Source organism: Bos indicus x Bos taurus, chromosome 11 (genome assembly GCF_003369695.1).
Source record: "Bos indicus x Bos taurus breed Angus x Brahman F1 hybrid chromosome 11, Bos_hybrid_MaternalHap_v2.0, whole genome shotgun sequence".
Lineage (NCBI taxonomy): Eukaryota > Metazoa > Chordata > Mammalia > Artiodactyla > Bovidae > Bos > Bos indicus x Bos taurus.
Genome location: NC_040086.1, coordinates 10,851,343 through 10,865,761, shown reverse-complemented (window position 1 = coordinate 10,865,761; position 14,419 = coordinate 10,851,343). Strand labels below are relative to the sequence as shown.

Genomic DNA, 14,419 nt, shown 5'->3' with positions numbered 1-14,419 from the left:
AAGAAATGGATATTAGACTGATGTTAAACTTTTTAAAAATAATACATGCACTATTGATATTATCTATAAAATAGACAAGTAATGAGAACCTACTGTATAGCACAGGGAACTCGTCAGTGGTCTGTGGCCTAAATGGGAAGGAAATCCCAAAATAGGGGATATATGTATACGTATAGCTTGTTCCTTTTGCTGTACAGTAGAAACTTGATACAACACTGTAAAGTGACTATACTCCAGTTAAAAAAAGGAAAGTAATACATGGGACTAGAAACTAAAGGAATAATGCCTTGAAATTATGAGGGAAAATTATTTCATTAAAATTAAAGATTTAAGTTTTTTAAAGGAAAACATAGAATGAAGGAAATGAGGTCAACATAGGAGAGTGGGAAAGGAATTGCCATTGCAGCAGTGGTGCAGAAGATCAAGAACGAGTTCAGATAGAGGACTGTAAGAAAAGTCAAGCTGATAAGACTGCCTTATATAGTTGACTGTATTTGGAAGAGATTTTCGATTCTGTTCCCATTTATAAGGATGATGAAGGGAATGGTATAGAGAAACTTAGCAAATGTAAAAACAGGCAATTGTTAACTCCTCAGGAAAAGCAAAACTTTTTAAAAGAAAGTAAATATGTTTACAGTATTCTAGTTGGTTTAATGTGAATAACAGAAACATAACACAATCACATATGAACTGAAGACTGACTAAATCAAGACTCTTATTTACATACTATATAAACACTGAACATTAGTATAGGGTTAAAACTTCAAAAGATAGAAGGAGGGAATATGGCTGTGACAGGAAAGTTTTCTAAGAGGTAAATCCCTATTGATCATAGAAGAAAATAAAAAATTTTCTGGAACTAAAAAGGATACAACAATATGAAACATGTTATTTGGAAACAAGGCTAGTGATACTGGAAGAAATGACTAAATGAACTGGTGGTATTTGAAAACTGTTGATTTCTGTTATAAGCTTAACGGAACTATTTGACTTTCTGATATTTTGATTAGATTACTGTTTATTTTGTGTTACCTCCCAAAACATAAAGGAGATAGAAAAAGATATATTTGGCAAATACTAACCAAAGAAAAGGTAGCGAGCAGTGTTAATATTGACAAAATAAAATTCTAGGCCAAAAAATAATATATATATATGTATATATAAAATATATATACTCCTAGGAGTAGGAATACTCCTAATAGTAATATATATCAATTATATAATATGTAATATATAATTATATATTATATAAACCTATATAATTATATCTGATATTAAAACATATATGTTTATATAATATGTAATTATATATAATTATGAATTATATATATATATATACGCCTATATCTATATATAAGAGTAGGAAATGGCAACTTTAGTATTCGTGCCTAGAGAATCCCATTGACAGAGGAACCTGGCAGGCTACAGTCCATGGGGTCACAAAGAGTCAGACATGACTGGGCGACTGAGAGTGCACACACGCATGCACACACGAGTTTCCCTTCCAATAAAAAAAGGTTCAAATATAACAACAAGCAAGGTAAAATTTGAGCTTATTTTCACGTACTCAAACTTGTATGCAGGAAAAAATGACAGGAAGATATAGGTAAACCCAACAGTTCATATCCATCAGAAACTGAGAGATGCTGGAAAGAGGATTAAAGTGTATGTACTTGGTTGAGGAGCCAATTGGTCAAAGCTACCATCTGTGAGATTTAAGACTGTAGACCTCTGGAATCCCACTGAGGTAGAACCATACGGCAGCACCATGGAAGCCTTGGTGGGTTCAGATAGCTGGTCCCCCTCTGGCAGGCGGCTGCCCATATCCGCGGGGGTGTGGTGCGGCATGCCTGGCTTGGTTTTGGACAGTGCAGGACAGCCCTCACCTGTCAGGTACTAAACCATTCATAGATAACCTGCTTCTGGGTGGGAGTTTCCTAAGAAGCAGAGAACCCTTCTTGAGTTCTATTTAATGTCAGCCCTTTACACAAGGGTTTTAATAATAAAAAGGGAAAAAAATAAAACAAAAAAATTAGAGAAGATTTAAACAATGGAATTTTAAAATTTGATTGAGAACTTTGCATTTTTTTAAAGAACAGGTGAAACACTTAGAAAAATGGATGAAGTTGTTGCTTTTAAAGAAATGATGTTCAAACAGAACAACTTCTTTGATTACTGTAGCCAAATTAGAAATCAACAATAAAAACTTGTAATAACAAAACAAAAATCTGTTTTGGGTTGAATAGTATTCCCCCAAAACTCATGTTCACTGAGAACTTCAGTATGTAATGTTACTTGCAGATGTAATTAGTTAAAGATCTTTAGATTAAATCATTGTGGGTTTAGAGTGGACCTTAAATCCAGTGATTCGTGTACTTACTGACTAGGAGAGGGGGTCATGTGAAGACAAAAGCAAAGACTGGAGTTGTGCTGCCTTAAGCCAGGGAGTACTAGGGATCATTAGAAGCTGGAAGAGATAAGGAAGAATTCTCCCAGATAGCCTTTTGAGAGAGCATGTTCCTGCTGACACTTGACTCCAGATCTGTGGGAGAATAAATGTATTTTGTTTTAAGCCACTCAGTTGGTAATAATTTACTGTGGCAGCCCTGGGAAACTAATATACATAATATATAAATATTATATACATACAGTAATACAATAACCATGCATTTGAAAATTTAAAACTAATTCTAAGTAACTCAGAAGTTAAAGTAATACTGGAAGTTGCAATATATTTAAAACTCTGATATCAAAATGTATAGAAGATAGCCAAAGTGATAGTAAGGGTAAAGTTATACCCTTAAATATATGTAATAAAAAATTGAAATAGAACAAATCTAGAGGATTTATACTACCAAGTATCAGAACTTATTATAAAGCTGTAGTAATCAAGACAGTGTGATGTTGGCACGAAGATAAACAGACTGACCAGAGCAGAGAATACTCCAGAAACAGATTCACATATGTATGGACACCTGATTGATGATAAAGCTACCACTGCAGTACCGTGGGGAAAAAGATGATGTTTTTGGTAAAATGATGTTGGATATTAGGGGGAAAAAAAAAAAAGAACACTGATCCCCCCTACTTCACTACACGTCAAAATCAATTCCATATACTTCATAGATTTAAATATGAAAGGCATAGGTAGATGAAATATGTCAGTTTTCTGCAAGAAAATACAGAGGAGTATGTCTTCATAATCTTGCAGTGGGAAAAGATTTATTAAATCGAATCCCTAGCCCCCAAAAATAGTAACCATAAAAGAAAATATTGACAGATATATCACATGAAATTAAGGTATTCTATTAATTAACCACCAAATGAGAGAGTCAAAGGCAAGCCACAGAGTGGGGAAGATGTTTTCAATACGTATCTCACAAAGGACTTCTATCTAGAATATAAAATGAATTAATACAAATCAATGTGAAAAAGGCAATCCAATTTTTGAAAAGGACAAAAGTACTTGAATTAGGTGCTTTATAAAAGAGAATATCGAATAGCCAATGAACATAAGGCAAAAATATTCAACTTGATTCATCAGCAGGGATTTGCAAATTAGGATCACAGTAAGATCTCTGCATACGCATTAGAATGGCTGGAATGAAAAAGTCAGTACTGTGCTGGTAAGAATATAAAACAAGAGGTATTTATTCACTACTGGTGAGAATGTAAATTTCGAGAGTAACCTTGGAAAGCAATTTGCCATTATCTACTAAGTTACACAAAAGCATAATCAAGCAGTTCTGATCCTAATTATATACTCCACGGAAGAGGATGTGCATGAGCACCAAGAGAAACAAGTGAATATTCTTTACAGCAGTTCTTGTAATAGCTTCAAACCAGAAATTACCAAATGCCCGTTATTTTTCCAGTAGTATGGATGAATTGTATTAACATTGTTAATACTAACCAGAAAATGAGACTAAGTAAAGGACAAATATGTTTTAACACTTAATGGCTCTTACAAATACAACATGAGAGAAGAAAGCAAGACATAAGGCTATGTGCTCTTTTTTTCTATTTACAGAAAGTTCAGAAATATAAGTAGTTTGTTGCATTTAAAATGGGCTGTTAATTATCATCCTGGGGGAGATTGGAAGAAAGAATGAGGGGAGCATGTATACTTCGAGCCAGGTTTTTTTTAAAACCCTGGTACATGTTCACTTTTTTAACAATTCACTGAATTCTCTGTGCAATATTTGGTATGTGTCTTCTGAGACATAATGCAAAAGGCATTTTTAAGATACGCTTTTTAAAAACAACAAAAAATAAGTACTTAGAAATGACTCTAACAAAGGACATAGAAAATGATTAAGCTTCATTGAATTACAGTAAGGAACCCTAAGTAAATTCAATGCATCACTACTCAAAATTCCAGTAGAATTTTTCGTGGGACTTGACAGGCTGATTCCAAGGTTTTTTTGAAAATCAAGAAGTATATTTAAAGAATAAGATAGGGAACTTGCCATACCAGATATCAAAAGACTTACTGTGTGCATGTGTGTGGTGTGTGTGTGTGTGTATAAAATATATTTAAGACCTAATATGTAGTAATAAACAATGTGTTGACCAGAAACACACCCATGAATGTGGAAACTTAATATATGCCACAGATGACATATCCTGGGGAGGGGGTGAACTAGTCAATAGTGTTTTGGCCACTGATGATAGATGTAAGAAAAAATAAAATCTGATAGATCCCTGTGTGCTCTGTGCTTAGTCACTCGTTAGTGTCCAACTCTTTGTGACCCTGTGGAATGTAACCAGCCAGGTTCCTCTATCCATGGGGATTTCCAGGCAAGAATACTAGAGTGGGTTGCCGTGCCCTCCTCCGGGGGATCTTCCCAACCCAGGGATCAAACAAACCCAGGTCTCCAACACTGCAGGCAGATTATTTACCATCTGAGCTACAGGGAAGCCCTAGTGCAAACTAAACAAAAGCGTAGTCCAAGTGATATTAAATGTAAAAAGGAAAACTTTAAGCTTTTAGAATTTAGATGACTGTGTTTTGACCATGAAATACTGGTTTGTTAAATGAGACCTGCAAAGCACAGCCCATGAAAGAAAAAAAAAATAAATGATATTATTAAAAAATTTTGTATACCAAAAGACATATAACAAAGACAAGACACAGACTGAGAGAATATTTGCAATTCATACAAGCTACAAAGAAATTCTACAACAATGTTCATTGTAATGCTTTTTAATATTAAAAAAATTAGAAATAGCCTAAAGTTTATCAACAGATGACTTGATACATTAATTGAATAGAATTCTGTGTAACATTGAGAATGAATTAATTAGAGTCACTATGAGTAAATCCTCCAATCATAATTTGGAGTGTAAAAGACAAGTTAAAGGTACTCAGAGTATTACACCTTTTTATATAAAGTTTAAAGAAAGACATGCAAAATAATCCAATACATTCAAAAACATCCTTGAAATTGGCAGATTCTAAATTGAGCTTAAGGTTGCTGCTGAAAATGGTATTAATTGAGCCTTCACATAGAGTATCTATGATTATATCACTATATCTGTAATGTTTTATTTTTTAAGCTCTATAACCATTATTAACTGCTCGGTAACTGTATCCTAGTTGTTGTATTGGTGATTTTTAATTTATTTACCAACATAATTTTGCACTTGAGTTTTCTTATATACACAAAAAAACTCACTTTAAAAGACCAATTAAGTAGATAAATCTCTAGCAAATATGACCAAGAAAAAGGAATTAGAAATTATCAGGCAAATTTAACTCAAGAAGATTTTTTAAAATTACGTGAGTACTGTATATAAAATCTAGGTGATATAAATTTTTTCTAGTATTATATGAAATTTGCCCCCTAATTGAGAAAAACTTTGACTAATCCAAAGAACTTGAAAGATTGTTCAGATCTACTTTTCTACTTTGAAAGATACCTGATCTGGATCCCCCCTTTTTTTTTCTTACTGTTGCATCAAATCAGCAAAGAGCAGATTTTATTTAAAATGATTGTACACAGAAAAATATGGAAAGTTTTCCAAACTCCCCAAAACTGTCATATGTTAAAACTGTCATATGTGGCAGTCCTCAGAACTGCCACAGCTTTTACATGGTTGAGCCTATGAGATGGTTTTTTCCTCTAGTATATAAAGAGGTTTTGTTTTTGGGGGGAGGGTGGTGTATTACTTTCTGGTGTTACCTTTTCCTTCTCCATGGGATCAAATCACATCATTATTCCAGATGCTCACGTTCAAGTTCTCATCACTGGGGATGAGGACCTCTCAGACAAAAACCAAGAAAAGGAGATCTACACTAAAAAGGCAGTGACCAAGATTGCTGGCTCTGAAGAAAAAGAATCTTTGGAGAAAGATACCACAGGTAGAAGTATCACTCATTTTCTTCTGGCCTTCTAAAATGAATATATCAGTAAATAGAAAAGTGTTATCCAGTTGTCTTCAACCCTCCTCCATCTTGTCCATGTCTGAAATAGAATATTAGCTGCAGCTTTTGGTATGCACTGGCAGGTGAAATCAACGTTTTTAAAGCTCTTTGAGATATTTTTGGAAAACTTTGTGTATATTGTACACAAATTAATCTGACTGCCATAAATTCACATAATGGATTTTAAAAAACATTTCTGATAAAAGTATTTGGTGCCATGAGATGCTAGCTCTTTAATAACATTGTCATACATAGGCTTTTGTTCTTCAGGAATTTAACTTGTTTACTTCCTAACTACCTACTCAGTTAAAACACTTCAGTAGGACTGTACTAATTAAATATGCCTATTCAAGTGTGTTTAAGTTAGGATTAGCTTTAGCTCTCAGAGATCAAAACAAAACAAAAAGGACTTGTTGATAGAAAGAATAGATATACCAGGTAACAAAGCTCTTTCTCTCCCGTTGCTTCAATGTTTTAGCCTCCATTCTCATACTGTAGCCATCAGACCCATATTCCAGGCGGTAGAAAGGAAAACAGGAAAAGAAAAAAGTATATTTCTTCCTTTAAATACTTCTCAAAATTTAAATGTATCATTCCCCTCCCATCCTGTTAGCCAGAGTTATTCACCACTCTGGCTATGGTCACACCAACCTGTGATGCTAGGGAGGCTGGGGAATATAATCTCTCTTCTCATAAACATATGCCCAGCTAAGTCAGGTTCTATTTCAGAGGCAGAGGAAAATCAATTTCAGAAGGCAGCTGGTAGTTTCTGCCACAGTTATAAATATTGAAATATATTTTGGAGTATAATTAGCCACTTCTCTTTTTTGTGTGTATTGCTTCTATTTCAGAACTTAATATGTATTCTGAGCAGAACTTCAAAAATTTACCCCCTTTTTTGCTGTAGCTAAATCAGTGCTTCAAAAAAAAGTTTTGATCATGTTAATCTCCACATCAAAAAGTTTTCATTGCCCTTACACATTAAAAATAAACCTCTTTAGCCTAGTCTTTCAGAATAGTAGAATTGGCTCCCAAACAACTTTTCAGTGCTTACAAATTCTATAATCAAATAAATTATATAATTGTTCTATTTCTTAGATGTTGAGTTACTTTCCTGATTCCATTTTTTTCATATGTAGTCCCCTTTCCCCAAGATGTCTTTCTCTTTCACTCTCAGTGTTTACCCATCTTAACTGTCTTCTCACTCTAGTGAAAGTGAAAAGTGAAAGTCGCTCAGTCGTGTCCATCTCTTTGCAACCCCATGGACTGTACAGTCCATGGAATTCTCTAGGCCAGAATACTGGAGTGGGTAGCCTTTCCCTTCTCCAGGGGATCTTCCCAACCCAGGGTAGATGCTTGAAAAGTATTTTAAAATACGTTTTGTCAACTTACAGTCTTCTTTTTCCTGTCTTAGGTTCCAGTACTGCTGCTGCTTCACAGCACTCAACTCAAGACACAAAGACTGATAGTCTGCCAGACACTAAAGCCATTAAACAGAAAGAGGAGGTCCATAGTAAGAGGAAGGTTCCTAAGGAAGCCTGGTCAGAAGAAAAGAAAGCCTTACAGATAGATATTGCAGGTAATGGGATTGGGTGGTGGGGTAGGAGCTATAAGAGAGAGAGAGAGCATGTGTGCCCCCAAGCACCAGTGTCCACATGTTTCCACTTAATTCTGGTGAGCATTGTTCAGTCACTAAGTCATGTCTGACTTTGCAGCCTTGTGAACTACAGCACGCCATGCACCCCTGTCCTTCACTGTCTCCTGGAGTTTGCTTAAATCACATCCATTTATTTGGTGATGGTGTCTAACCATCACACCTTCTGCTGCCCCCTTCTCCTTTTGCCTTCAGTCTTTCCCATCAGGGTCTTTTCCAATGAGTTGGCTCTGCATATCAGGTGGCCAGAGTATTGGAGTTTCAGCTTCAGCATCAGTGCTTCAGTGAATATTCAGGGTTGATTTTCTTTAGGGTTGACTGGGTTGATCTTCTTGCAGTTCAAGGGACTCTCAAGTTCTCCAGCATTACAGTTTGAAAGCATCAATTTTTCAGTGCTCCGCCTTCTTTATAGCCCAGGTCGTTAGCTGCTCAGTCATGTCTGACTCTTTGTGACCCCATGGACTGTTGCCTGCCAGATTCTTCTGTCCATAAAATTCCTCAGGCAAGAGTACGGGAGTAGGTTGCTATTCCCTTCTCCAGGGTATCTTTCTGGGATCGAACCTGGGTCTCTGTATCACAAACAGGTTCTTTACCATCTGAACCACAAGAGAAGCCCCACATCCATACATGACTATTGGAAAAACCATAGCTTTGACTAGAAGGACCTTTGTGGCCAAAGCAATATCTCTGGGTTTTAATATGCTGTCTGGGATTGTCATAGCTTTTCTTCCAAGGAGCAAGTGTCTTCACTCAACTCTTTCACTCTCATCAAGAGTCTCTTTAGTTCTTCTTTGCTTTCTGCCATTAGAGTGGTATCATCTGCGTGGAGGGAGGTGTGAAGATACTTCACAAAAAAGGAATTTTCCTGGGCTGTAAAACATGTAAAGAGTTGGCATTTTTGAAAATATTATCCATTTAATTACTGATGATAAAAGTGAAGTCTCAGGTTTCTTTGCTGAAAATGAGGTTAATAATACCTCTCTATCAAGTTTATAAGAGAGAGAAAAAAAGAGGTATATCTTATAATACTCCACACATAGCAGGCAGTGATAGATAGCAGCTGCTGTTACAATCCTAATAACCAGAGTGCCCTCCTCAAGGTCATACAGCCAGATTGTGGCAGAATCCAACCTAGAATCTGGGTCTTTTGACCCTGAGTCTCTTGAAGTATTACCATGCCAGTCTGGGCTCTAGGCACACAGCATGAATCCTTTATACAGGCAGTGAATTTTCTGAATCTGTATATAAACCATTCTTTTTTTTTTTATGGAAAGGAAAGTTTGCTTTCTTTTGGAGGCTAGCAGACTAGGGGGAGGGTGGGTGAGACTTACGTCCAAAGGCTGACTCCCCCACTGACAACCAGTGGGTAAGAGCTTTTAAAGGCAAGTTTCAGGGTGTATACGTGGAAGGAGGGGACTACATGCAGAAACTGCAGTCAGCTCTGTCAGTCGTCTTGAAATTGGTCATGCAGTGGTCACACAGCATCATCTTGACTATTTTAAGTATAGTTAGTCTTCAATTCCAGGGTCAGTTTGTTCCCATTTCTTTGAGGCCAGTTCTCAGAATTGTGGCACCTTATTTCATGGATACAGTCCAGTCATCATGTAGTAAACTTCTTCCACCTTCCATCGCTGTGGAAAGGGGAGGCCAGGGTGATGGCCTTGTAGTCCAGGAAAGGCTTGGGGACTGCCCACTCTTGCCATATAAAGAATTAAATGTGAATACTATTTCTAAATGGAATGCAGATATTTTGAAAGTACTTCAAATCTTTTTTTCCCCTCCTTTTCAGAATCCAGATGTCATTCGGAATTTGAGAACACCACCCATTCTGTGTTCAGGTCAGCTAAGTTTTACTTTCATCATCCAGTGCACCTGTCAAGTGACCAAGATTTTTGCCATGAATCCTTAGGAAGAAGTGTTTTCATGAGGCATTCTTGGAAAGATTTCTTTCAACATCATCCAGACAAACAAAGAGAATACACTTGTCTTCCTTCCCCTTGTCAACATATGGAAAAGACAAAGACAGATTATACCAGAATAGAGAGCCTCAGTATCAACGTAAACTTGGAAAACAAGGAACTGAAGCGTGCTACTCAAAGTCAGGCTAGAGATTTTCCAAAATCTGACAAACAAATTAATGATCTAAAAAGGGATCCTAAGGCCACCCCAGAGCTAACAAGTGAGCACACTGTGAGTTTGAATGAACTCTGGAACAGATACCAGGAACGGCAGAAGCAGCAGAAACCTGAGGTCAGTGCCAAGAAGGAACTTTCCTTGGTGGAGCGACTTGATCGTTTGGCTAAACTTCTTCAGCATCCCATCACACATTCTCTTCAGCCCTCAGAAAGTACACAGGATGACAGCAGAGGGGAACAAGATGCTAAGGAATGGAGTGATAAACAGCAGCAGCAGAAAAACAAGCTTCAGAAAAAGAAACGGTATAAAAGCCTGGAGAAATGCCATAAAAACACAGGTGATCTTAAAAAAAATAAGATTCTTTCTGCTCATCAAGCTGGGAGGCCCAATCAGATTAAAATTGAGCAGTTTAAGTTTGATAAATACATTCTGAGAAAACATCCAGGTTTTCATTATATAAATAACACTTCTTCAGATTCTAGACACTCAGAGGATAGTGAGCTGCTCACAGATACGACCACCAACATCCTTTCTACCACCACTTCTCCTGTGGAATCAGATATATTGACCCAAACAGATAAGGAAATGACTTTGCATGAGAGAAGCAGCTCAATTTCCACCATTGACACTGCCCGATTGATCCATGCTTTTGGCCATGAAAGAGTTTGTTTGTCACCCAGGCGAATTAAATTATACAGCAGTATCACCGACCACCAGAGGAGATACCTTGAGAAGCGGAGCAAGAAAAACAAGAAAGCTTTGAATACAGGTTATCCCCAAATTACTTCAGAGCACACCAGAAGGAAACACATCCAGGTACATGGCTACAAATTCCATCTGGCAATGTGACTGCCTTTTTCATGGACTTCTTTAGTTAAGCTTTGCACACAGGTGAAAAAAAGCCAATTGCCCTTTCCTCCCTATAATATTTCTTACCAACTGGAAAAGAGTGAGAAAGTGTAGCACAGTGCTATTGTGAGTTGTCATTCTTTTCATCAACACTCATTTACAAATTACCCTTTGGATGAAAGGCTTTGCTGCTAAATGCTTCAGAATCTGCAGTGTATACCCTTGGGACAGGGGAACTTCAAGTTTAGAATGACCTTCATTCTGAACAATATTGCCTGCTTTTTTTTTGCCTGTTGATTTTCTTTATTCATTCCTCCCTATCTTTTAAGAAATCTTGACGTTCTTTTAAGCACACATATACATACACACATACATATATAAGTAATATGATATGATTTTTTTAAGTTGATGAAGAATTGGAATGATAGAAAGTTAGATTGAAGCCAGGGTGGAGTGAGCTACAACATGATTTTTAAAACAAATGAGTGAATAATTAAGAGTAATGGGAAGACAAGTTGATACCTTGTGGATATGGTTCCTAAAAATGAGTCACAAATTTTGCTTTATGTTTTCTACTAGTAAATATTGGTAGAATTTTGTGATCAGTTGCATAACTCTAATAGAAAAACAAAAATTTCAAGAGCAGTACAGATATCTCTGGTTCTAAAGACTTAAGAGAAATTTAATCTGTCCTCAAGAAAGCATTGTGGTGTAACAAAATCCTCAACGGAGTCCTTACAATATGTTCTCAGTAACAATAGTCATATGAGGCTAATATGGCCTTAATTTAGAGAATTCCATAAAGGCAGATTTTACAGGGTCAGTAAATGCAAACCATCACTTTAACCCAAGATAAAATTTATTTGGAGATGTGCTCTCCAAATAAGGATACTTGCAAAGTGGTTCATTGGAATATGAACCTTTTAAAGTTTGTTTTGTCTATGTTTTACAATACATAAATACAGCAATAATACATAACTTGTAAGTATCTAATAATTTCTGCTCAGAAATACTTAATCAGTAGAACCCAATAATTCAAACAATTTGGAGACCACTAGTCTAGTGGGAAGAAGGCACAAAACATTCAGACATTTACCATAAATATTATTTCTCATCATTGAGTTTTTGGTAGGTATTTAATGACAGTACTTACATGTATAAATAGTACCATAAGATTTTTTTTTAAGTAAGCAAAGAATAGGGAAAGACAGGATTGAGGCATTTTGTTCCATAAGGAGATGGGGGAAAGGATGCAGATAGAGCATTTTGGGAGGGATAGTGTAGTAAAACATAAAGCATGAAGTCTACAGTTGATCATTTTGCGTGGACAGTTCCATGGCGCCAAATACATTCACAGTGTTTTACAACTATCACCATGCCTAATCCCAGAATTTTTCATCACCCGGGAGAAACCTCATTAAGCAGTCACTCCCTTTTCTCCTTCCTACCAGTCCCTGACAACCACAGAAGTCTACTTCGTGTTTCTGAACTTTCCTACTCAGGTTATTTCATTTAATTGGAATCACATCATATGTGATCTTTGTGTCAGGCTTCTTTGACTTTAGGATAATCTTCTGAGATTTCTCCATGTCCTAGCATCTGTCAGTAGTTCATTGCTTTTTATGGCTGAATAATAATACTTGTTTAGACGACATTTTATTTATCCATCCATTCATGGACATTTGAGTTGTTTCTGCCTTTTGGCTATTGTGAATAGACCTAACATGAACATTTGTGTACAAGTTTTTAAACACCTACATACAGTTCTTTCGGGTATATACGTAGGAGTTGGAAATACTACTGGGTTGTCCAGAAAGTTCATTCAGGTTTTTCCCTAAGAGGTTATGGAAAAACTTGAACTTTCTGGCCAACCCAATAATTTTAAGCTTATTCTGAAACCTTCAAACTGTTTTCCACAGTGGCTACCTCATTTGACATACCCACCAACAATTTCTAAGGGTTCCAGCTTCTCCACATTCACCAACACTCTACCTTTTTTTGCCATCCCAGTAGGAACCAAGTTGTATCTCATACTCACAGTCATTTTCATTGTGGTTTGTTTTGCCTTTCCCTTTCCCAAAACGACTAATGATGTTAAAGTACCTTTTTATGTACTCGATCATTTTTAGATTTTCCTTAGAAAAACATCTATTCAGGTCTTTGTCCACTTTTTAATTGTCCTTTATGTTTTTGAGTTGTAAGAGTTCTTTATATATTCTGGATTGTGCAAGCTTATCAGGTGTGTAATCTGCAAATACGTGTTTTCTACTCACTTACTGTTCCTTGCTGCGTAGCATTTTATGTTTGATGAAGCCCCAGTGTGCCTATCTTTTCTTTTGTTGCTTGTGCTTTTGGTGCCAAATCCAGAGTCATGAGGATCTGTCCATTTATTTTTTTTCAAGAATTTTGTACTTTTAGTTCTTTCACTTGCATCTTGGATGTATACTGAGTTAATTTATGGTATGAGGTAGGGGTCAAACAGACTTCCTTGGTAGCTCAACTGGTAAAGAATCCGCCTGCAATGCAGGAGACCCTGATTAGACTCCTGGGTCAGGCAGTTCCCCTGGAGAAGGGACAGGCTACCCGCTCCAGTATTCTTGGGCTTCCCTGGCGGCTCAGATGGTAAAGAATCCGCCTGCATTGCAGGAGACCTGGGTTTGATCCCTAGGTTGGGAAGATCCTATGGAGGAGGGCATGGCAACCCACTCCAGTATTCTCGCCTGGAGAATCTCCAGTAACAGAGGAGCCTGGCGGGCTACGGTCTATAGGGTTGCAAAGAGTCAGACATGACTGAGCAGCTAAGCACAGCACAGAAACCAAATATCATCCTTTTCCACATAGATATCCAGTTGTCCCAGCACCAGTTGTCAAGACTGTTCTTTACTTATTGAATGTCCTGACACCATTGACCACAGATGTGAGGGTTTATTTCTAGGGTCTCAATTCTGTTCCTTTGATCTACATGCATATCTATGTCATTACCACACTTATTTGACTACTGTAGTTTTGGTAGTAAGTTTTGTGGTTTTTAAAAAGTATTTATTTATTTATTTTTATTGGGCTGCCTTGGGTCTTAGTTGTGGCAAGCAGGATCTTCGTCATGTCACGCAGGGTCCTTTGTTGCAGAGCACAGGCATCAGTGGTTTTGGTGCTTAACTTGCTTCACAGCATGTGGGATCTTTGTTCCCTGACCAGGGATTGAACCCACATCGCCTGTATTGGAAGGCTGATTCTCAACCACTGGGCTGCCAGTAAATTTTAAAATTGAGAAATGTTAGCCTTACAACTTTTTTTTTTTTTAATGACACTTTTGGCCAGTCGGGGTCTTATGTCTCCATGTGAGTTTTAGGATC

At 36.9% G+C, this 14,419-nt stretch overlaps 1 protein-coding gene across 6 annotated transcripts in view; it reads left to right on the top strand.

The window, feature by feature from the left end:
• ALMS1 (ALMS1, centrosome and basal body associated protein) overlaps positions 1-14,419 on the top strand; it is a 190,536-nt gene that overhangs the window by 139,906 nt on the left and 36,211 nt on the right. For 5 of the 6 annotated variants that reach the window (XM_027554877.1, XM_027554878.1, XM_027554875.1 and 2 more), the window contains 3 exons: positions 6,227-6,370; positions 7,842-8,006; positions 9,871-11,033. In XM_027554877.1, the coding sequence (XP_027410678.1) occupies positions 6,227-6,370; positions 7,842-8,006; positions 9,871-11,033 (1,472 nt within the window). The remainder of the gene's footprint in view (positions 1-6,226; positions 6,371-7,841; positions 8,007-9,870; positions 11,034-14,419) is intronic. The other variant, XM_027554876.1, reaches the window with a different exon arrangement.